This window comes from Leptonotus elevatus, chromosome 8 (genome assembly GCF_054856555.1).
Source record: "Leptonotus elevatus isolate MCC_2025b chromosome 8, RoL_Lele_1.0, whole genome shotgun sequence".
In the NCBI taxonomy this organism is placed as follows: Eukaryota; Metazoa; Chordata; class Actinopteri; order Syngnathiformes; family Syngnathidae; genus Leptonotus; species Leptonotus elevatus.
Window position 1 is genome coordinate 19,136,641 of NC_141246.1, and position 21,700 is coordinate 19,158,340.

The following is a 21,700-nucleotide window of genomic DNA, read 5'->3' on the forward strand; positions in this document are numbered from 1 at the left end:
CATCAACATTGTGCATTGTATATTAGAGCAATAACTTTGCTAAAGAGGTGTATTTTTTAACAACAAATGGCTTTGAATTGATTTTCTTTTAAATGGCTCAAAAGTCAGTTGGTGGTGTTTTTGTCTGGTGAATTAAAACACATACTGTCGCACCTGTCGCATTGTTCACTGCAAACATGATTGAAACAATCAACTGAAAGTATGTCTGTGGTGTGGCGCACCCTTTAAGAAAAAGCTTGGCGTGTCAAAATGCAGCACCAGCGACTTATTCTGCATCCATTAACTCATTTTGCAGTACCTACCAGTAATCTCTCGAGATTATTGTTAAAACCCGTAGAAAAAATATATATATAATCCACAGGCCTTGATCATGAAATTAGAATTATACAATTTTACATCGGTTCACATTGGATGACATTCATGGTCATTTATTCGTTTGTGGTACTTTTGATTGCAGCTGTCACCTGCAATCGTTTTGTGAATTTCTGTAAAAAACACCAGATATTTATGGTCCCATACATTTACAAATATACATAATTGATTTGAACATATCCATGAGTATTTATGTAAAGATGCACTTGTAGATGATGAAGATGTAACTTATATTGTTAACAGAAATGAGCAGTTACAATGCAAGTGGAATTTCCTGATAAAGTGTGTGTGTGCATACCTTCTGATCAGACAAGTGAAGGAAACAATCTTTTAATCTGTTGACACATAGATCAGATTTCACTGATGGGTGTGTACATATTTTTGTAATTATTGAATTTGATGAAGTTAATGGTGCATTCACTGGCTCGAACACGATTTCCTTCATTTTTTCTTTTGTTGATAAGCCAGAGTGCGATCTGCTCTCATCATTTACATTTTGCGTACATGCATTAACCGCTGATTTATGGTCCGGCTTACTGGATTTGTTTTCCCAGAAGCTGCAAAAGCCTTTAAATTTGTAATAAATTGATATTGTTGACCATTTACACCATAACAATACTTTATTTCCAATTAGAATGCTGCAAAGACATTCATTTGTAGCAGCCCAGACATGATTAAAATAAAAGGCTGATATGAGTCACAAACGTCGTATTGTGTTTCCTTGGCCGACTGCATTTGTGTCAATCGTGTCAACGTTTAAGAAAAAAAAAGTGTTTACCCTTGTTGTCAATCTTCTAGCAATGATTGCTTGTCAGAAGTGTCCGCTTACATCACAGCCTGTGTTTTGGTTAAAATGCACTAAGTAACTATTGAATTGCTGGTGTAAAGATTGATTTGTTTTACTGTTATTGCCGTGCAAAAAGCTTTCCCATAGATTGACAAGCACAATAATGGCTTTGTGGATGTCACAATGTATCATTTCCTCGACTGTATCTCCGTGGCCCAATCAATCAAAAGCTCTCCCATGGACACTTATTGATATTTGTTTATTGATATTTGTCCCTTTTACGGCTCAAATGTTTTATAAAAGGGGAGCCGTGAGTAGCCAACGGGTAAAAGTGCAACAGGATGACAGCATTTGCACTGGTCTTCGTTTTGCTCGCATGTGCTGCAGCTACTGCAACCGGGAGCAACAAATTCGAGCAGCTCCAAGTCGGGAGGGAGGCAGCAAGAAGCTCAGCGGGAAAACAGGAGCCGCTGGCTCCACGCATGGTGAGACGCGCACACCTGTCGGAGGATGAACGTGTGATTGTGACCAAGCAAATCATGCAAGCAATCTCAGGTATGTTGTTGGTTTGGGGCGTGAAAAAAAGGGTTTAAGGCGAGGGCAGATATCCAGGAGAGGCTCGCATGTGTGTACCTGTAAACAACACCTGGCTGCGTTCACAGAGATGGTGAACTCCGACTGCTTGATGGACCGTGACTATCAGGGCTGGGTGGATTTCGGACGGCGAGACGCAGAATGACAAAGGGGAGGCCGCGGCTGCTTCAGTGTTCACACGATGCCTTTGCTTTGAGCTGCTGTTGATTCACTTCATGAATAAAGTTTTTTGCAAACAAATTGATATGGAAAAACATTTTATTCACAGGTGCGATGGTACATACACACACACACTGAAATATTAGAGGATGCAAATACAGACATAGCACATTAAAAGTTTTTGGGGGTTTTTTATTCCCTTTTTTAAACTACAGTATCCTATGCCCTTTTTGCTACAGATGACTGTCAATTCCTCTAATTTTAATGCTTGTATATGGCTTTCAAAATCATGTACAACACCATCACATGTTCTTTTTTCAAACCCAGTAGAATGAAACTACCTATCATGATTGTGTTTCCTTAAATGACATTCATTGACTTGATTTGAAATGAGTTTGAGGGTTTTCATGCTCAAACATTTGCAATGTGAAAAGAGCTAAAGGTGAAGAACAATGACATTATATAGTGCAGTCATTGTTTCGTCCTCTCAGTGCATCCGTTAATTTAATAATACAAGATCATGTTATGTACAACGTGTTTTCTCAATACAGCAGGTAATACATAGGAAGACCAGAATGTGTTTCAGTGCAATTTGAAAGTTCATCAGTTCATAAATTACTGCACGAAATTTACATCAACTACATACAAGGTTGCTTTTTACCTGAAAGAAAGTGTAAATAACCTCTACAACATATATTATATAAAAAAAAAAAGAAAAAAGATTTCAGATTTCTTGAAGTTTCTCATTTGTGTGTAAAAAGAAGCGATAGCCACAATTAGGCAGCATGAGATTGGGTGATTGTCCTGAGATGAACATAAACGTTGCCACAACAACAGAAAAGAAGACAGCAGTGTAAGATGGTGGGCAACACATTAGGTGGACATTCCACAGATGCCCTCTACTTTACCGTCACAACTCGCTGCTCGAGTCTCCCCCGTGCCCATGCACGAGCTCCCGCCTTTGTCGACGGTACTTCATAGCCGAGGCTATGTGTGGTGGGTGTGGTGTACGTGTTGGCGTGGAGAACAGCAGGCGGAGATACCTCGTTGCTCGAGAAGGTGCAGGAGTCCGGGCGATGACCGGTTTATGTTTGGGGTGGGGGAGCCTGTGAGGCCAAGTTGGCCGAATACAGCTGAAGCGCTCACGTGCTCACAGTTCGGACATAATGGCAGGCTGATAGGGTGATGGCTGCAAAAAACACAAAACCAAAATGAGTACAAAATGATGCAAGCACTTTTCATTAAGTTGGCTAGCAGTTGTGGTAAAGTGTAAAAAAACAAAACAAAAAAAAAACAGGTTAATGAGGCAATGCTGATGCAACACAATCTTGTGGTTTACTGTTATGAAAGAGTCGTTGAAAATTATTCAACAAGCCACACAGGTATGAGAGGTACACAAACGAGTTTGAGCAGATGGAACAGCTCAACAAGCTCTCAGCAAAAGACGTGAAGTTGAACTGCAGATGTGCCACAAAACAAAACTGCACACAAATATGGAAAGCCAAATCAGAATCTATTCCATATCCTCGATATCCAGCAAGTCCACCTACTAGTAAACGTCTTGTCCTGCTACGAGTAGTACTTGTGACATTATAAAATTCTACTAACAGTACCAGTCGCTCACAGATGTCAATTAGTATGCAGTTTGTGGCACTGGTTGCGTGTACTATATGTAGTTGTCCTACCGGTATGCCAAAGTTGTCCGACTAGTGTGCAGACATGGTTGTTCTACTAGTGCACTGAATTGAATTAATAGCGAGGACAAAGAGTGCATTAGTACATGTCCATGGTGTATTAGTACTGGATATCAAGTACAGTCGAGTAAATGATCAAGCAGCTTTCCATACACGGCTGAATGAGCAAATGCTTCACCCCTCATCATCAAGACATTGCTTTGATGACACGAGGCAGCAGGCAGACACGGTTTAGTGCCACTTTTATTAGTAATTGAAACATAAGGTGAAAATTCAGGTAATACTGGAGCCACAAGCTCTTACTTTCGTCCTTCTAGAGTTGGAGAAAGAGCTTGGACAGACGTTTCCTGCCACTAGGAAAAGGAAAACTTGATCAAAATGAGCAAAATAATTTTGCTTGTTAAGTTGTAGACAGAGCCTTTATGGTCAAAGGCCATGCTGATCCATCGCCGATTCTTCGCAAATTCAAAAACTAGAAAATACAGTGTACATGAGCTGTCCAATGTGTAACCTGCCACATGCTAAACAGCTCAGCTGGGAAGACTTTGACGCTCGCCTTCATTTAAGAGACATATTTTGCCTGAAAAGAAAAAAAATCATTTGCGAGCTGTGAAACAAACCTGGGCGTCAACACTGGTAGGAATGCTTACTACAAAGGAGGAAGCAAGAAAAGTTGCGAGACTGCAAGAGTTCTTACCTAAAGGGGAAGGAGTGGGTGAGGAGGGATGGTTGGGGGTCTTGGCAGTTGATGATGGTTGGAGTGGGAGAAGTCTGAGGGTGGTTGGGACCCGATGGAGACACAGTGGCTTTGGGGAAGGAAAACATCACATTCAACTTCTCACTGCTACATTACAAGCACAAATACTCTACTGATGGCATCCATCCGTAAAAAAAAAAAACAACAACAACAAGTTTGAAATGATGCACCTAACCAAGTGTTCATTGAATGTATGAAGTCTACAATTAAATGCAATTCAATGCAGTTTGTCTAAATATGTGTGGAGTAGTGTGGTTCTTGATCTATTACAAATGTACAATTTGCGTTGGGATTTGACAATACAATTTTATTTGAAATTGAATCTGTAAAAACTATCACTTCAAAATGTGCTCTAGAGCAAGTGCACAAAAGATAAAGCATGATATAAGCAGGGGTCCACTACACATGGAATGTGAATATATTTTGCATGTGTACACAATAATTAATTTTGAGGCGTCTTACCCATGCTGTGAGCTCCTGAGAGCAGCGACAGGTCAGGTTCATCCTCCTCCAGGTCGTTCAGACTGTACACATGCTGTATGTCCACTTCAAGCTCCCTGAAGTCTTTCGTCAGGACTCCGGGACGAGGGTGAAGGATGCCCCCCAGGTTTGGTTTGGCTAACTGCTGCCACTGGTGCAGCGTCACTGACCCTGGCGATAGGAATCAGAGGCAACAGTGCGTGAAAATACATTTGGTGTATAAATGTCCATTGGCAACAGCAAACTGTTCATGTTTGTCATGAGTGTTGACAGGGTTCATATTCAAACACATTAGTCAGACGTTTTCAAGAAAACACATCTTTCCATTTATAGATTCTATAGCGCTTGTCATCAACCATTGAATATCGTGAAAATATGATCAGTCAACTCTAAGCTAACATTTGATCAGAGCCATTTTGATGCTTCCATATGAGATATTAACTAGCCAACATGGAAGAGATGTTTGTGGTCAGTCATATGTTCCCAAAAAGTGCCAATATTTGACAAATTCTGCCTGCTTATGTAAATTTATCAGCACAACTGTACTTTCTTGGAGCACGTGCAAACTGCACAGATGCCTTTTTTTTAAAAACTCAGCTCATAAGTGACCAGCGTAACATTGCAGTTGCCACGTCATCCCGGCACTAGTTATTATAGTTAACAAAAACTAAGTAAATAGCTCAAACTAAAATTGGAAGAAAAAAATTGTTAATGAAATAAAAATGAAAATGCTTAACAAAAATATGATAAATAACTGAAACTACTTTTTGAATTTATAAAAGTAATTAACTAGAATTATAGTGAAAATGACCTTCGTTTTCATCTTTGCGAGTAGTATCAGTCATGACCTTTGGAGGTTCATTTGAAATGTATTTATTTTGGTATTGCTGTACATTAGTACAGAAGAAGGAAGGGCATGAGAATTGTATTTTAAATTTACTTTATTACATAATATATAGTGACTTTTTTGTTGTCTTACACTCAAAATGCACCATAAAAAACTAATACTAAAACTAAACAAACTAAACAAAAAAATGAAAAATGTTCAAAAAAATAAAAACTAATTAAAAACTAACAAAGATGTTCATTAAAACTAGCTGAAATTCCAAAACAAAAATCTAAACTAAATAAATACCAACTACAATGCAAAATCCAAAACTATTGTAACCCTGCCCTGCACCCACTCTCAAGGCATGACCAATCAAACCACACTTAATGAAATTGTTATATTCATGTCACAGATGGGCTGCACATGCAGCGTTTAGTCCTACCTATGGAGAAAGGCAGAAGAATGGCGTGATAAAAAGCTGACTGTTGCTTTGTAACCGTCTTGGATGCTACATTAGCGTCACCCACATAATAAAATAATAATATTAAAAATAGAGGGTTATTATTGTATGATAGACATTTTATATTATATCAGTACAATAAACAGTACAGTACATTATAAATCTTGCACAGCACTACGTCCTTGACGCAGTGACATCTTTCCTGTTAGTCAGAGCTTTGGTACCATCTAGTAGCATCTTAGGATATTATAGAAAGAGCACAAAAATATGCCGAGAGCAGTGAAGATTTTTTCAGCCAAAAGCTGAGGATAAGTTCCACTGAAAAACGCAAATAGTTGAATTTGTGAATGGAAATCAGGGTGGTCATTGCATTCGGAATTAAAATGACAGTAATATTAAAAAGTCTATAGTGGTAAACGAGAGAACGTTTTTACTTTGTTCTTTAAGCTGCCAAATTGTTATTGTTCATTAAAGCATTAACGTTGAAAGCCCTTTGAAATGGGAACAATGTCAGTTTTAAAGAGTCTTAAGTGTGAGATAATTGGTCTTAGACAGTCAAGCCAAGAATGCTTAACATCTTGGTGCGACGTTGCTGACACAACACGCACCTGTTTGAATGTACATACGCTAAAAACGATCAATCAAGCAGCTACCTTCCAGAGGTTTGACGATCTGCAGGCGGTCGGGCAGGTATGACCTAGATCCCGACGAGTCACAGGAGTGGCGAGAGCTTCCATTGGAGTAGTTGGTGCCGGTAGATGCCGCTGGACTGGAAGCAAGGCTGTCATTAGGTGTTAAGAAGCCACTGGAACCCTCATCCCCCTGGCTGTTTGCTGCCAAGGCACGCAGTTTCCTCTCACGCTCCACATCGAAGAAAGGCCGCTCAGAAAGATGGTTCTGCTGGCGGGCTGACAAGCTGCGCAAGGCGGCTTCAAGGTCCTGGCCTCCCGGAGTGCCTGGCTGGCCCAGACGCTTTGACCTGCTGATGCTACAGATAAAATGTGACCATGTTAAAAACTGACTCTAGGGGTGGCGAACACATGTGTGTTGAGGTTCATGGACTCACCGGTCTTCCTTCTGGGCCAGAATGGCGGTGCGCTTGTCCTCCAGAGTAAGACTTGCATTGTCAGAGTCGTAGTAACTGGTCCGGGGGGTACTGGTACAGCTGGAGCGCACGGACACCGAGCTAGAGCCTGGAAACCCCGGAGAGTGGCATAGGGAGCGCAGCCTCACCGACCTGTTGACCACGCGCACGGTTTCGAACACACGCCTCGGGTGGGTTCTACAAGAAAGAAAACAAGCCTCTTAAATGTAATCCCAAAAAATAAATCAGACTTAAAAGATTGGTCATAACCACCATGCACCAGATGAAATCTACTATTTATTATAAACTCTCCAAGTATAATCCACAACAGTGTTAGCATTACATCACTCACAAGGGCACTGCTGGCATTTATTAGAAAATGTTTTCTGAATAATAACTGACAACATTAAGTATAAAGTACCTGCAAAAAAATATGAGATTCAATAAGAAAAGCTGTACCCAAATTTTTTTTCTAGAAATTTGATTAACATAGTAAACACTCTTGTTTTGGGCCATAATGACATTGTGCAGGTGTACTCGTTTTTCCAACTGTGCTCGGATAGGAACCAAGTCCTGTCACACAGTGAAAATCTAATCCATGAGTAAACCACCACCACCTCCCAAAAAGTTTTTGGTGAGCAAATGGACTAATAACAGGATGAGTAGCCCAAAAAATAATAATAATCCACCAATAGTCACATTTACAAATATTGAACTGTAAATGTGCAAAAGTTCACAGAGTTATACCGAGAGCAAGATTGAAACTTGAGGTAATTTCCAACATTAGTCAAGTTTCCATCTAATTGTTTCAACATTTTTAAGTGAATCTACTGAAAATGTGCACAACGGAGATGCGACTTATGCCCGTTTCCATCTGTTCTTCTTTTACGAATATTGACAGGGGACTCCGCCGCTGTAGTTGGCGGTATACGCCATAGAGATGTGATCCACCAGTTATTTAAAAGAAGAAGAAGAAGAAGGCCATGGAAGTGATTGCTCCGTGCGATGACGTCGTATGAGTTTGCTTTTGTAATTCTTGGTAAACCGCAGCGTTTCTTTGCTGTTTTCCATCTTAAATAGCATTAATATTTGCTTCTTTAATCAATTCCACAAAGATTTCGGTTTCGTCGTCCCGCCAAACATACCTTATTTTATCATCCGACATTGCTTTGTGAATACAAACGTACGTGCGACGTGTATCCGGTCTTACCAGCGGTTATTCGCAAAACCTGTTTCTATAGACAAAATTAGCATTTTCCTTTTTTCGATACGCTTCAAAATCCACCCCCTCCAAGCGTAAAAACTTTTTGGTGAATTTTAGGCCCTTTTTCAAATTTCTAGCGTTTCCATTCAGTTTCAGTTTCGCATTTCTTGAAAATGTAAATAAAAATGGGTGGATAGAAGCCCAACTATTGCCACCCACACGTAGTGGTGGTCGAAGGGGCCGTACGCGCTCACTGGCAGCCACGCTTCCATCAAATCACTGTACAATATTCTGTTTTTATTTATGTTTAACACAATGTCCCAATTTCATTGGAATTGGGTTTGTAGAAAGTTTATCTAAATCAATTAATTATGATACATTGTTTAACTTGCATTTAAGTATTAAATTAAGTAGTGTTAACAGATCCTCAGAATTACATTTTAGAGTCAGGGTTTTTCCTGTGTACAAAATTCAGAGGCGGCCACCTCCACCTTATTTGCTCGCCACCTCCAGACTGAGTGACTGATAATGAATGAATGCTTTAACATGATAATAGTCATATTCTTATTGGAACTATTATTCTTATTACTGAAACATGGAATTATTATATGTTGCCTGTAAAAAATGAAAGTGAGTCAGTTGAATTTACAGAATACATGCACGTCATGGCACATAGTCAGGATGAGGGATGTTCGATACCACTTTTTTCCCAACCGATACGCAACTCTTGAGTAGTCACCAACCAAATACTGATACCACTAGTAAATACAATTTCCCACCTATAAATGACAGATGATTTTAAAGAACGACCTAAATATCCCAATATATTGTTTTTACTTAAAATTGCATTGAGTTAATGGCAACTTTGTATTCATATAATTTCTCATTTCTTGTCCCTGATCGTAAAACGGCTGCAGGAGGGCGGCCAATAATGGTATCGTCACCGCCGTGGGTACCAATACCTTAAAATAAGACTGGTATAGGCACCGATACCAGTCACCCATCATAGTCAGGATGATACCACCTCTGCCTCAATTTAAACCAGGAAAAATCCTCAGAGTGTACGTCGACACATCAACGGCTTCAGCGATGATCACATGCACTTACTTGTATTCTGACGATGCAGGCGTGTCCAAGCCTTTACGGAAGGTGCCCTCTATCTCCGCTGCCAGGCTGTCCATGGGGAGGACAGTGGCCAGAGCAGTGTAGCGTTGCACTGTGCTGTTGGGCAGGCTCTTATTTCGCAGATTTTTGATGTCTTCTTGAGACTCGTGGAGCATGTCCTCACACTGGGAGTACTTGTCCCGCAGGTCCTTGAGCTGCAGACAACAGGAGACAAACATGTTAACGGGATAACTAGACTCATTTCGCCATTTTCAGCAAGTTAATATTTTGTCTATATTTAATTTGATAACTTCATTATTTTCCATGAACAATTAATACCTTAAAAAACACATTTTGACGCTGGCTGTCGACTGAAAATGATCACCCAACCATGCAACCAATCATGGCTCAGTTTGCGAGTGTCATATGACCAAACTCAGAATACAGGTGAGCTGTTATTGGTCCTGATTACTTGAGCGCTGAGCACCTGTGATGTCATTTTCAGTCGACACCAAGTGTGTTTTTAAAGGTAATAATTGTACATAAAAAAGAATGAGGTCATCAAATTCATTATAGACAAAATATTAACTTCTTACTTCTGAAAATGGATAAATGAGCCAAGTTTCCCTTTAAGCTTTGCTCAACTATGATGAAAAAATACAAAAGCCAGATTACATGTCTTTAAGTGAGTTTGAATATCTTGCCTCAGAGTGCAGTTCCAGGTTATTCTCACGGGAGGCAATCAAATGTTGATTCAGCTCCTCGTTCTCATTTGTAAGCTACAGGGACCAAAAGAATATTCAGTCTTTGAAAGTCTGCAAGTAGGCATTACCACTTGTGGATCAGGGAATTTAGTATCATTCATGATGTTTTAGTTTAAGTTTCATACTGAGTTTCAAAATGTTTACTCACACGTTTGCAGCGGGCCAGCAGGTCAACAATCTGAGCAAGAAGGGCGCTGATTTCCTCTTGTTGCCGAAAGGAGTCTTCTACTTTGCGCGCTAGCTCTTCTGATAGATTGACTACTTGCTTGTTGACAGAGGCTAAAAAAAAAATGCACAGGTTCCATTACTGCACTTGAATAAAACGGTGTTTAATGCAATTGCATATTGTAATTCCAATTTTGGTTAACGAGAAGACTTACACAGCTCCTCCACACACACCAACATTAGCTCCTGCTCTTGTTCCTCATAGTTGGTTGTCTCTGTGCAGAGCTCACTAGCCTGCGCAAATAATGTTGATTTACACTCAACTGACTCTTAATAAATACAGTACAGTATATTTAACCTAGTTATGGACTACATTTATGGAAACAAGCTAACAAAAAATGCACCATTGATAGTGTTTTTCAAAAACAATATATTTTTTAAAGAATCTACAATTGAATTATTGGTACCAGGGAATAAAAGAATGGAAGGAAAATGTCTCATTGGTTCATACTTATTCTTATACTTAGTTCAAATATGATTACCTCCAGTCGAAGTTTGCGGTTCTCTTCCTCTAAACATTTCATTTTCTGCTGCATGAAGTCATAGTGGACAAAGTTGCTGAGGGAACTGCTTGATTCATTTATTTTTATTCTACAAAGAAGAAAATGTTATCACATGAGGAATACATTCAATAGTTGTTATATATGGTCTAAATATGATAAATATGTGTTGATCATTGAATAAGGGAAAGTAAAACGTGGTCCCTTATTGACATCAAGTGAGGCACAAAAGCCAACCCAGACCAACAAAATATTGAAAAACGTTTTGAAATTACATAACACGAATACATAACTCAATACATAAAAACTTTTGTTTTGTTTTTTAACAATTTTTGGGGGGGAAATCCGCAAATCTGCAGGTGCCAAACCGCAAGTATGCAGTAGTCGACTGTAGACAACAATCACAACTATGACCTGAAGTGCAAATCCAGCCTTAATGACAGGTAACGATCACTTAATTACATCCGACCAAAGGATCTGTGTCTATGCTTCTCACGTTAGATTCTTGTGCTACTTTTGACACCACTGCCCATCACAACCTTACACAGAGATTGATAGTTAATAGGCATTAGAGGAAGTACCTTAAATTGGTTTAAGCCCCATTTATCAGATCGGTGTCAGTTTCTAAATGGTAATAATCAAACCTCAATGAGTGAGTTTATACTGTATACAGAGGTGTTCAACTCCTTGTTGTTGCAGACCACATTGTAGTTATGGTTTCCGTCAGAGCAAAATGCATGACTGCCTCGTCATAATGTATTTTTGCATCTATGCCAAAAAATGATGTCTCACTTGATTTTAAATTAGAAGTCAAGGAATACAGTTTAATTATCATTCAAATTATTTTGTGAGGTAATGGCATAAAATATTAACCTCTTATGATACGCAGCAGGACGGGGCACTGCAAGCCCGCCAGGCACCCCACCGGTCCACAGCCCCCGCTCCCCCCACAACCCCCCCGCCCCCGCCATCCACCCCAACCAAGCCCCAGCCGCCCCCAAGCCCTCTGACACCCCCACAGAGACAACACCCCCCAGCACCCCCCCCCCCGACCCCCGGGGGACCCCCCGCACCCAGGCATCGGCGCCGAAGAGAGGCCGGACAGCGGAGCGAAGAGTGCACCCGCGCCCACCCCACCCCCCGCCGCGTGGAGGGACGGAACACCGGGGGCAGAAGGGGAGATGGGGGCACCGGAGGACGGCCGGCACCCCCGAACCCCAGGCCCAGCGGGGAAAGGCCCCGGTCGTCACTCCAGCGTTCTTAGTGAAAGCTAACCCCTGTTACTGAGTCCGCCAGCTCGCCGACTGGCGAACTCTACCCCTAAACCTTGAATGTGACCACACAAAGATCATGTTTTCTTGAAGATGATTATGCAGCAAAGGACTTTTTTGCACATTGTTTACGGTCAAGCATCTCTCTGTGTGTACATTGTACTCACGGTGAGTGTGACTCAGCATTCTCTGTCTCCTCTGTGCTTGCGTAGAACTGAAGGAGGTCATCTCGCATTGAAAGCTCATGACGCAGTTGAGCAATCTGGGAAATGTGCCACAATAACTTGAGTTAGTCTCAGTAAAAGTGTCAGAATTGAAGTGTCATTTAACAGATACATATTGGTCTTGGCTGTACCTCCTCCTTTGCACTCTCTAGCTGTTCATCCAGTATTCCATTTCGAGTTGTCAGTTCTTGGTTTTGTTTCAGGAGCGACTGGCCAATCCGTGCTGCTAACTCAAGATCACGCTCTTTCTGAAACACATTGCATCCATACAAAGTGTGAATATAGCACACTAAGGGAGATGCTCTTTCTTGACCTAAATGTAATTTGCTTATTTATTCAAAGGAAGAAGTATGCTTAAAGTGGTAGGAGTTTAATCCTCTTTAAAGTCCTGCTTATCCTGCTGTGCGTGTGCGTGCGTGCGCGTCTTGTGTGTCTTACCTCCTCCAGCAGGTGTGTAACTGCCTTAATGTCATGATATGTCTTGGTAACCTGGCCAACTCTGTCTGAGCACAGCACTGAGAGAGGGAGGGAGGGAGGCAAAGAGAGTTCATTAATGGAGGGATGGGATCCATATCCAGTAGTACCTTTTCATTTTCACACGTTTTTCAGATGTGAACGATAACCAGCATCCAGCAATAAACCCCTTCGAAATTGCCATCACGCCATGTAAACCAGTGATCACAAACAATCAAGCTATGGGCTGACAACAATCCATGGGACATTTGGTACCGGCCCACACAGAGAGACTGAACACAAAAAGTTATTAATCATCAGTCTGAAAGTCTATTCCTCTGCACACATCAAACCGCTCGTCTCATCATGTGATAAAGTAATAAAAAGGTAAACCCCTCACAAGCTGGCCAAAATTTGTTAAAAGCAAAAAAACAAAAAACAAACTAGGCAGAAAATAAAAAAAAAACAACTTCCAATGAAAAGAAACCTGTATTAAGATACAATATCTGCAGATCGACTTAAAATACAGGTTTATTGCTACAAGTGATTTTATTCAAGCCCCTTCTGCGTAGTATGTGGCTCAAACAAAGCAATGAAGTTTTCAAAAGTGCCCCCCCCAGCATCTTATCTTTCTATAAAGTAGGATTTTCTGCAATGACAGCAACCAAAACAAAATTACTAGAGGCATAACGCAAGGCAAGTAACACACTCTGGTACCATCACCTCCCAATACCCCAAGATAGGACTGGCTCGTTGCAGATAAACAAAAGCATGCTTCAGAGCTTTAATATTGTGCTTTCATTTGTTTCTATCAGTCTGATAAAATAGTGACCAGCCTGAGTTGGTGTGTAAATAAATAAATAAATACACTTCAATATTTTGAAAGGAACTTTACATCTAAATAAACAACAACAAAAATTAACAGATTCATTAAAGTAGAGACACTTTCAACAGACCATAACAACTCCATGTGGTCAGTCAGATAGCGATCCTCTTAGCTTGATCCTTTTTAGCCGAGATAAGACACCTCTAAAGACCTGGTTCGCCTGGATACTGATATAGCTCAATGGGGGAGTCTGCCAAGGATAAACTGGACACAGGACATGTAGAGCACAGAGGGGTTAAGAGAGACTGGCTTTTGGATTTTGTTTACTTGGGAGTCTAGTACAGTATTGTGTGTTCAGATCCATGACCAAGTTGATTGACTAAATCACATGATCTGCAAGATTTGTGGTGCCCTCACTCAATACACATACAGTGCCATAACAATTTTATTATGCCACCACCCATTGTTAAGTTTACATCACATGTGCTCAACATTATTATTATTATTATTATTATGTTTCTGGTAGGGTCAGTAAACCGTATGAAGCAATGTTGGAACGCCACCACAGGTTAATTTGACCATGGCCACAGGCATCATTTCATCACCAAGTGGCAAAATTACACTTAATTAATGTAGCAGCGTGCCTGCCGCATGACATCACCAAACGCAAATACCACCCATCCCCATGTCAACAACTTCATCATTATCATAACATTACTAATGCTGGTAGCACTGTTAGCTTAACGCTAATTTGTACTAACCACTACACCGATCTGTATACTAACACTAAAAAAAGTAAATTTTCCATAATACGTCCTTAACATTACTGTATTACACATCGGCAATGTTGTAACCCTTTGAAATTTGCAAATTACAAGAGCAGCATGAGGAATTTGAATGTCATCAAATGCACTAAATTAAATGAAGCAATAACCGTTTTAAAAGTAACACCTGCCCTTGATGCAGGTTTAGTCCATTTTAATCTCAATCTCCAATTGTTCAGTACAGTATTTGACTGGACAAGCATATACAATAAGTCTGAATAACCAGAATGAGGTGTGACATTTTAGTCTTAACAGTGATTTGTCATGCAACACAGTAATTAGATTGGGCTACTTGGATTCAGCTGCCAAACACTTTGTTAGAGTAGCTCTCACTGTATCTAATAAGGCTAATGGAGAAAATCTAAAGGCTTCTGGATTAAGTGTCACTATAATCAATTGTTGCCCATAAATTATAGAAGACAAGTGACCCAGTATCACACTGAGTTTTTTTTTTTTTTTACTGCAGCATACAGTAGCTTGCATCCTGAACTTGTTGTATATAGGACAACAAAAGCATGGGCATAATGTTTTAAAAGTAAATTAACTGACATGAAGTTTTACAAGAATTGGCAATAGATGTAGTGGCTATGTAACAATTTGGCTGACTGGACTTCCTCAGGACCAGGAGCGGGTTGAAAAGGACTTGGGAGAGATTAGCTGAAGTAAATTTTAAGTACCGGTACTCTAATTGTGTACAAAGAAAAATGTACTTTTGTACAGGACCACACCCTGGTAAATATTTCTACCAAGCTTCATGTGGAGTAAAACAAAAAAATATATTTTGATATCTCAAGCCTATTTCCATTTGGATAATGTTTCCATGGCCCAGGTCCCATTCATTAGACCAGGGTTCCAAACGGGACGAGATAGCAAAAAAGGGGGCAAAAAAACATTTATTTATTTTTCAAAAGTTAGTGCGGCAATATTTAAATGAAAATATACAGTGCAAGGCACAAATGTTTGTTTCTTCTTATATGTTTAAAAATAAAAACAATAATAGTAATTATAGTTCAACTTTGCAAAATGCATCTAACTGAACTTAAAGTAAACCAAGCAGAAAAGTCAGTTAATGCTGACTAAAAAGAGATCACATTGGACATTAAACAACCAGTGTTATCAATTACCTCATCATGCACTGCAATTTTGATGACATTCTATCCAATGTCATTGTGCTCCAGAACATTTCAATACAAACTCATAACAGTGGATTTACAAAACCATGTTCGAATGCCAAGTTTTTCTGATTCAAAAAAATGTGGCCGAGATAATCCAATTCAAAATATTTTGTGCTGCTAATGTGACTTATAACCTGTACAACTCAATTGAATAAAAAGTTGTTGTTTTTTATGAGAAGTGAAATAAAAATTTGGAGAACAGTGTTGATGAATATTTCGTATTTAACATGCAACACACAAACTACTGCATCTTGACCTGGCAGACACAAAGTGCAGGGAGATCAACATAAGAGATCTGCTATGACAGCTAAAGGTTTTAGGGATCGGTGGTGCTAATACTAGGTAGCTACATAAACCAATAGCCTAATACAGTACTGTTCTTGTAAGGATGAGCATTGATGTCTTAGGCATACTTATGACGTCTGTTGGAGTGCGGAGATCAGACAGGCAGGGATCAACTCAATGCTTAAGATTCACATTGTTCCACTGTCTATTGTTGTCTGTTATTTGAATGTGAAGTTGTGCCCAGACTGGAACATATTATTATACAGCCCTTTGAATTTGTTGAGGGATTTTAAAAAGGCATGAACAAGTCAAAAACGACCCACAATCTTGCAAATGGATAATGTTTTTAGAACATAAAACAGACAGAAACGTATCCTGATTGTTAAATTTTTCACCTCAGCATTTCAATAAAATCCCTTCAAAAAAGTAAATTTTCTTTCACAGTAATTAGGACAATCTCAATAGACTAAAATACTAAGAATACAAATTATTCTTATAAAAATACACAATAGTATTGTTTTACATTTCAGGAACAATGACCTTCACACACTGAATGCACCACAATACAGTATTCAGAAGACACCTGAAATCAATCATTTTGTAACTGTTAACCATTGCCTGACCCTCAAAGACATGACTCCACAGCTTGCACTCTGCAGTACACGCTGCACATAGTTAAGTATTAAAGCTCTTAGATAACACAAACCTCAGCATGCGAGCCAACAAACTACATGTACTGAAAAAGCTCCAAACATCTTAAAGCTTCTCCTCCAGGAGTCCCTAATATCAATTTCATCATGCCTTATCTCACCTTGCTTCACCTCCCTGCAAAGGGTATTATTATTGTTGTTGTTATTGTTGTTGTTGTTGCTGTTAAGGCATGTTTTGTCTTCCAGCCCAATACCGACAGTGCTCCTCTCTTCTTCCTCCTCCTCGGATGCAGAGGAGCTCCACACCTCCATGGTAATCACAGAAAAACTGTCCTCAGTCTTGGCATCCATCAGTTAAATCCTCCAGACTCTACTGTTGGCTCCCAGTGCACACTTGCCGTTTCCCCAGCATCATGCAGCTGGCTCGTGTGTACGGTAAAAACGAGATCCCCTCGACTCCGAGGGAGTATACACCTGTGTTTGTTTGTGGCAAAGACTCTGAGCTTCTTGGTGCTAATGCATAATCCGTCAGTCTGTAAGGCCCATCTGTCGTCATTCCTGTCTACGTTCACCTGGCCACGTTGGACTGCCGGGCAAGGACAGAAGGGAGAAAGTGGAGGAGGGGTCATGGATGAAGCAAGATGTAATTCACACGCCAGAAGAGCTCCTGTCGCTCCCACTGGCCTTATCCATTTATATAAACATTTGTGTTATATCTTCTATAATGGTGCAAAATTCTAAAAATGGGCACACTAGTACAGTGATAATGAAACCGTATTAAGCCCACCCACCCCTGCGACACTAGATGGTAGGTTCCAACCGCGTCAATGGCTGCTCTGATTCACCACACAGCCGTAATGCCAGCATTATAGAGAGAGGGCTCTGCGTAAGATTGGTGCAGACAAAGCCACACCCACTTTACATTGAGCTGATGGATACAGAGGGAACACATTCAGATGGCATCTGACTGTGGTGGGAGGAAACATTTTGCAGAGATTTCCTTTTCTTTATTCATACAAAAAAAAATACAATAATTGTAATTAAGAAGAAAAGAAAACGTACAGATGCACACACCTAAATCAATGTAACTTTTATTTTAAATACAAAAATATTAAAGCAGCAGCTACCTGTGCACTTTGTGTACATTATTACAAAGTTTAAACAGCAACCTAAAGGAATTTTCATGCACGCAAGACACCATGAAGTTTAAGATGAATCTGTCTCAAAATATTTCAAGTGTCACCCCCTTTCGCTGTAACCTTTTTCCATCTGCAGTCTCTTAAAAAAAGCAAAATACACTCATGCAACTGAGGCCAGAGGAGATGTACTAACAGGACTGAGACCCAAGCCCCATCCACCCCCTCTTCCACCCAGCCCGCCGGAGTCCACCCACCCAAGTAGATTTCAAATCTGTAGGAAACACTACTACTACTTTCTGAAACAAAATAATAGTACCAGTCGCTTGACTTTCACTGTTGATCTGTAAAACCATATCATCCCTATCCGTTTTTGTTTTTTCTTGTTACACATCTGAAATCATTTGCTACTTGACATAAATTCCTCCCGTCTGTCCTTGACCTTGACAGTTGCTAACCTAGACACTGCAGCTTTTGAAATATTAACCACCTCGTAAATTTTTCACACATAAGTGACTCCTCCAGGTCAAATGTATCACACAAGACTCAGTAGAATCTTTTAGCATCACACTTCCTCCAAAATCTTCAGAGGAAAACATAGCCATAACCATCTACAGGATAAATACCTTTAGATCATTTTGGATTTTAACTTCAGAACTAGAAGCTATATATTACACAATTTCACATGAATATCTATTCTAAACTATCAACCTCAAAGGATAAAAACACACAGGTGGTTTAAGAGAAGGCCCCAACATTGATCCAAAGTGAGGACTATGCAGGCTGGACAGGTACACTAAACCTAAGTAATCTGAAGGCACATAGCACCACTGAACATAACAAATGATGCACACAATACACAACACTGCAGAACAGAATCCGAGAGGTGAACTGATGCAATAACGGTTTCCATCATTTTTTGTCTTTCCTAAGGGGAAAAAACGGAGGAGTCTTTGTGATTAAATACGGTAATCTAATTCAGCGATTATCCCAAAGGTTGGCAGCAATGAAGCTGTAACAGAGGGGTACAAAGAAAATCAACAACACCATATGCCAACTGACAAAAAGCCAAACACTTGAGTTAGCAGGTTAGTCTGTCCTGCTCCACCATAAGAACATGTGGCTTGGCATCACTCAAGTACAGCCTAACTAGCATTATGAGGACAAAGCCACATAAGCTCATGAGTTCCTATCCCTTCAAACAAAGGGTCATCAAGAGTTCCAAGATGGTGGCACTCCGTATACATGCGAGATCGGAAATCGGTCCGACCGTGTCATTAGTCAGATAATTGAAAACAAGAGAAAAAAGATCGGGTTTTTACATTAAGCAGGACGCATGCACGTTATCAGACACAATTTAAAGGTATACAAAAACACAATACGAACCAAAATCCAAGCACTCGCAAGGTCAACATAGCACCGAACTTCGTGTAACACATAGCAGGTAGGTACGACACGGACTAAACTTCACAACATCTTCAGTAATACATGAAGTACTTACTGCTAGCTCCTTAACTTAAATGAATGCACCACTCTCCATAGCATAACTTATCACTCTATAAGCAGTCTGTCTCTTTTCAGATTGTGCTACCTTGACATCTTCCAAGCCAAGGGCTGAAAATAGAACCCGCAACATTCACCAAAAATAAAAAATAAATAACTACCGCCAGTCTTTTTTACACAATAGTTGTTTCCTTGATGTTTGTGTTGCCCAGTAGTATTATTTAGAATGCGTATGTATCTACTAACCTTTTCTGTCTGGTTGTATTTGTGTTGCAGTTTGATTTATTTATTCCATTTGACGCTAACTGTACAGGGTGTGTTTGGTGTCATGCTATTCCCAGTCATTTCAATCACTAGACAAATTACCAACTAAGTCAGAGTGTGCCTTTCTGCTGATTGCTCATTTAAAGCGTTCTGCTTCAACAAATTGCAATATTTTGACTTTCCTTATGAGACTCATCCTCGCCACAAAAGTAACGCAGAGTGACAACTTTAATATACTGTAATGGAAAGAGTAACATTAAATTACTCATTACGGAAAAAAGTGGTCATATTAGAGTAACACTTTTCTCAGTAATGTGATACTGGTGTCACTGGGTGGGTCACACCAAATTGTAATGGCAAAATATCCAACTCACAGAAGTATTTGAAGGTCTCTTCAATTTGCTGGTGTGTGAGGCCCAGGACGACCTCTGGCTGCAGTAGAGGAGTGTGCAGCCAGTCGTCATTGTCGTAGCCGAACACGCAGTCTGCTCGAAGAGTGTAGTTGGGCTGACCCTCTGACAGGAGGCTCACTATCTCCAACTCTGGCAGGTCTGCACAGAGGTCTGAGCAAAAAGAAGTATATTATGTTAATGTGGACACTGATGGGCATTTTAGGTGCAGTCAAATATACGGGCTATGGATTAGTGGAAGCAAAACACATAAAAAGACAAAAGGATAAACTACACAGCCAACACATTTAAAACACTTGAAATTGCTTAATGCCTTAATACAAATAAACAGTACGCTGATTGATGTCTACGTATTGGTATTTATCTACAAAAAAGCAACTTTTCAAATCAATAATTTTTCAACATGGCGACAATTTGTATCTGACCTACCTGTTAGAGTGGATGCATCAAGGCAAGATGCTGGTTGCACTTCTCCCACAGCTGAAACAAGCTGAATAGGTTGGGGGTTCACGTCCTGGGCCCCCGGCACCTCCCCCCAACCCCCATGGAGGGAGAGGGCTGACTGGGAGTCCAGGTGGGCCTGTGTGAGCCAGGAGGGAGGAGAAAGAGGAGCAGGAGAAGAGACAATAGGGAAAACAGTGGGACACTGACAGAAGCTGGAAAGTAAAGGCCAACTCTGTCCCCTGGTGGCTCACAGAGAGAGCACAGGACACTGGGTTTGGATGAGGGAAGAAGGCAACAACTAAAAGAGTAAACAAAGAAAGAGGAAAGGAAACCGTTAAAATGTGGCTGTAAAGTACTTTTATAGTCATAAACTCCCATGTTGGTGATTGCAGTCATATCTTGGATTTATCACATTTTTTCAAAAGACTCGACAACAAACTCAACCTTTGTTTAATGAAAAGAACCTTTCACTGGGTGTGCAGGAGGGCTGGGCCTCCTCATGTGTGTCACTCATATAGAGTTACCACCGCCTCAAGCTGCACAGATCAGGTTCTTCAGCATAACTGTACCACACCCATTGACACACTGTGCAGGAAGAGCTTGTACACGCTACATACAAACTTCAGTCAACAAGTGTTTTGCTCCATATGCTTAAAGACTAAGACCAAGTCTGTGACGCGGGTCAGGCTAAATCCTTCCCGTGTTCATAAATATCCGAGTCTGGATGTGTAGTTTGCCATGTTCACTGCCATCTATCGCATCTAGCACCACTTGCTTTCCATAAAGGAAGGACTGTGTGAGCCAGCTTCCTTGATCTCTCCTATTCACGGAGCATGGTGCTACCCTCTTAGTGCATTTTGGCAAGAGAAACGGCACATTTATCTATTTAATCCAGTGGTACATGTGGATGTCTATATACAGTACTGTTAGGTGCTGTTGTAAAACACAATATGTATATGGCCAGTCGGGTCAAGCAATAGCGAGCTTAAACCCCGGAAAAGTATTGAGTGTGAAGGTGAAAGCCGGCTGATCACTCTTTGGTCACTTGCACCATGCAGGGCTGGACTGGCGCACAATTTGTTTGTTTTTAAAGGCCCTGGCATTTTAACTTAGGCTTGCAGGCCCCCCAGACGTGACTCCTGACCACCCCTGGCTACCACGTAGCTCCGCCACGCCATATAATAGGCAAATCCTTGTAATTGGATATTTGTCTTACAGTTTG

The 21,700-nt window shown here is 40.5% G+C and overlaps 2 protein-coding genes across 2 annotated transcripts; one reads left to right on the forward strand and one right to left on the reverse strand.

Moving 5' to 3' along the window:
- Positions 1–1,499: 1,499 nt before the first annotated feature.
- On the forward strand, positions 1,500–1,992 carry LOC147170118 (uncharacterized). The gene is made up of 2 exons (XM_086082539.1): positions 1,500–1,714; positions 1,822–1,992. Exons 1-2 carry the CDS (start codon positions 1,501–1,503, stop codon positions 1,896–1,898), a joined length of 291 nt encoding a protein of 96 aa, XP_085938665.1. The 5' UTR covers position 1,500; the 3' UTR covers positions 1,899–1,992.
- A 1-nt stretch (position 1,993) lies between these two features.
- On the reverse strand, positions 1,994–20,992 carry hap1 (huntingtin associated protein 1). The gene is made up of 16 exons (XM_086082076.1): positions 20,943–20,992; positions 20,464–20,717; positions 19,999–20,187; positions 12,947–13,023; positions 12,640–12,756; positions 12,452–12,546; positions 10,996–11,104; positions 10,669–10,747; positions 10,437–10,567; positions 10,229–10,303; positions 9,528–9,739; positions 7,199–7,414; positions 6,786–7,120; positions 4,826–5,014; positions 4,304–4,412; positions 1,994–3,101 (listed from the first exon to the last, which is right to left on the reverse strand). The coding sequence occupies exons 1-16, from the start codon at positions 20,990–20,992 to the stop codon at positions 2,900–2,902; spliced, it is 2,439 nt and encodes an 812-aa protein (XP_085938202.1). The 3' UTR covers positions 1,994–2,899.
- Positions 20,993–21,700: the final 708 nt, after the last annotated feature.

Coding starts and splice junctions, on each gene's coding strand:
- LOC147170118 (XM_086082539.1), top strand. CDS start 1,501: ATGACAGCATTTGCACTGGTCTTCGTTTTGCTCGCATGTGCTGCAGCT. Junction 1,715..1,821: donor AATCATGCAAGCAATCTCAG/GTATGTTGTTGG, acceptor CTGCGTTCACAG/AGATGGTGAACTCCGACTGC.
- hap1 (XM_086082076.1), bottom strand. CDS start 20,992: ATGAGTGACACACATGAGGAGGCCCAGCCCTCCTGCACACCCAGTGAA. Junction 9,740..10,228: donor ACCTGGAACTGCACTCTGAG/GCAAGATATTCA, acceptor TGTTGTCTGCAG/CTCAAGGACCTGCGGGACAA. Junction 3,102..4,303: donor ACCCACTCCTTCCCCTTTAG/GTAAGAACTCTT, acceptor TGTTTTTTGCAG/CCATCACCCTATCAGCCTGC.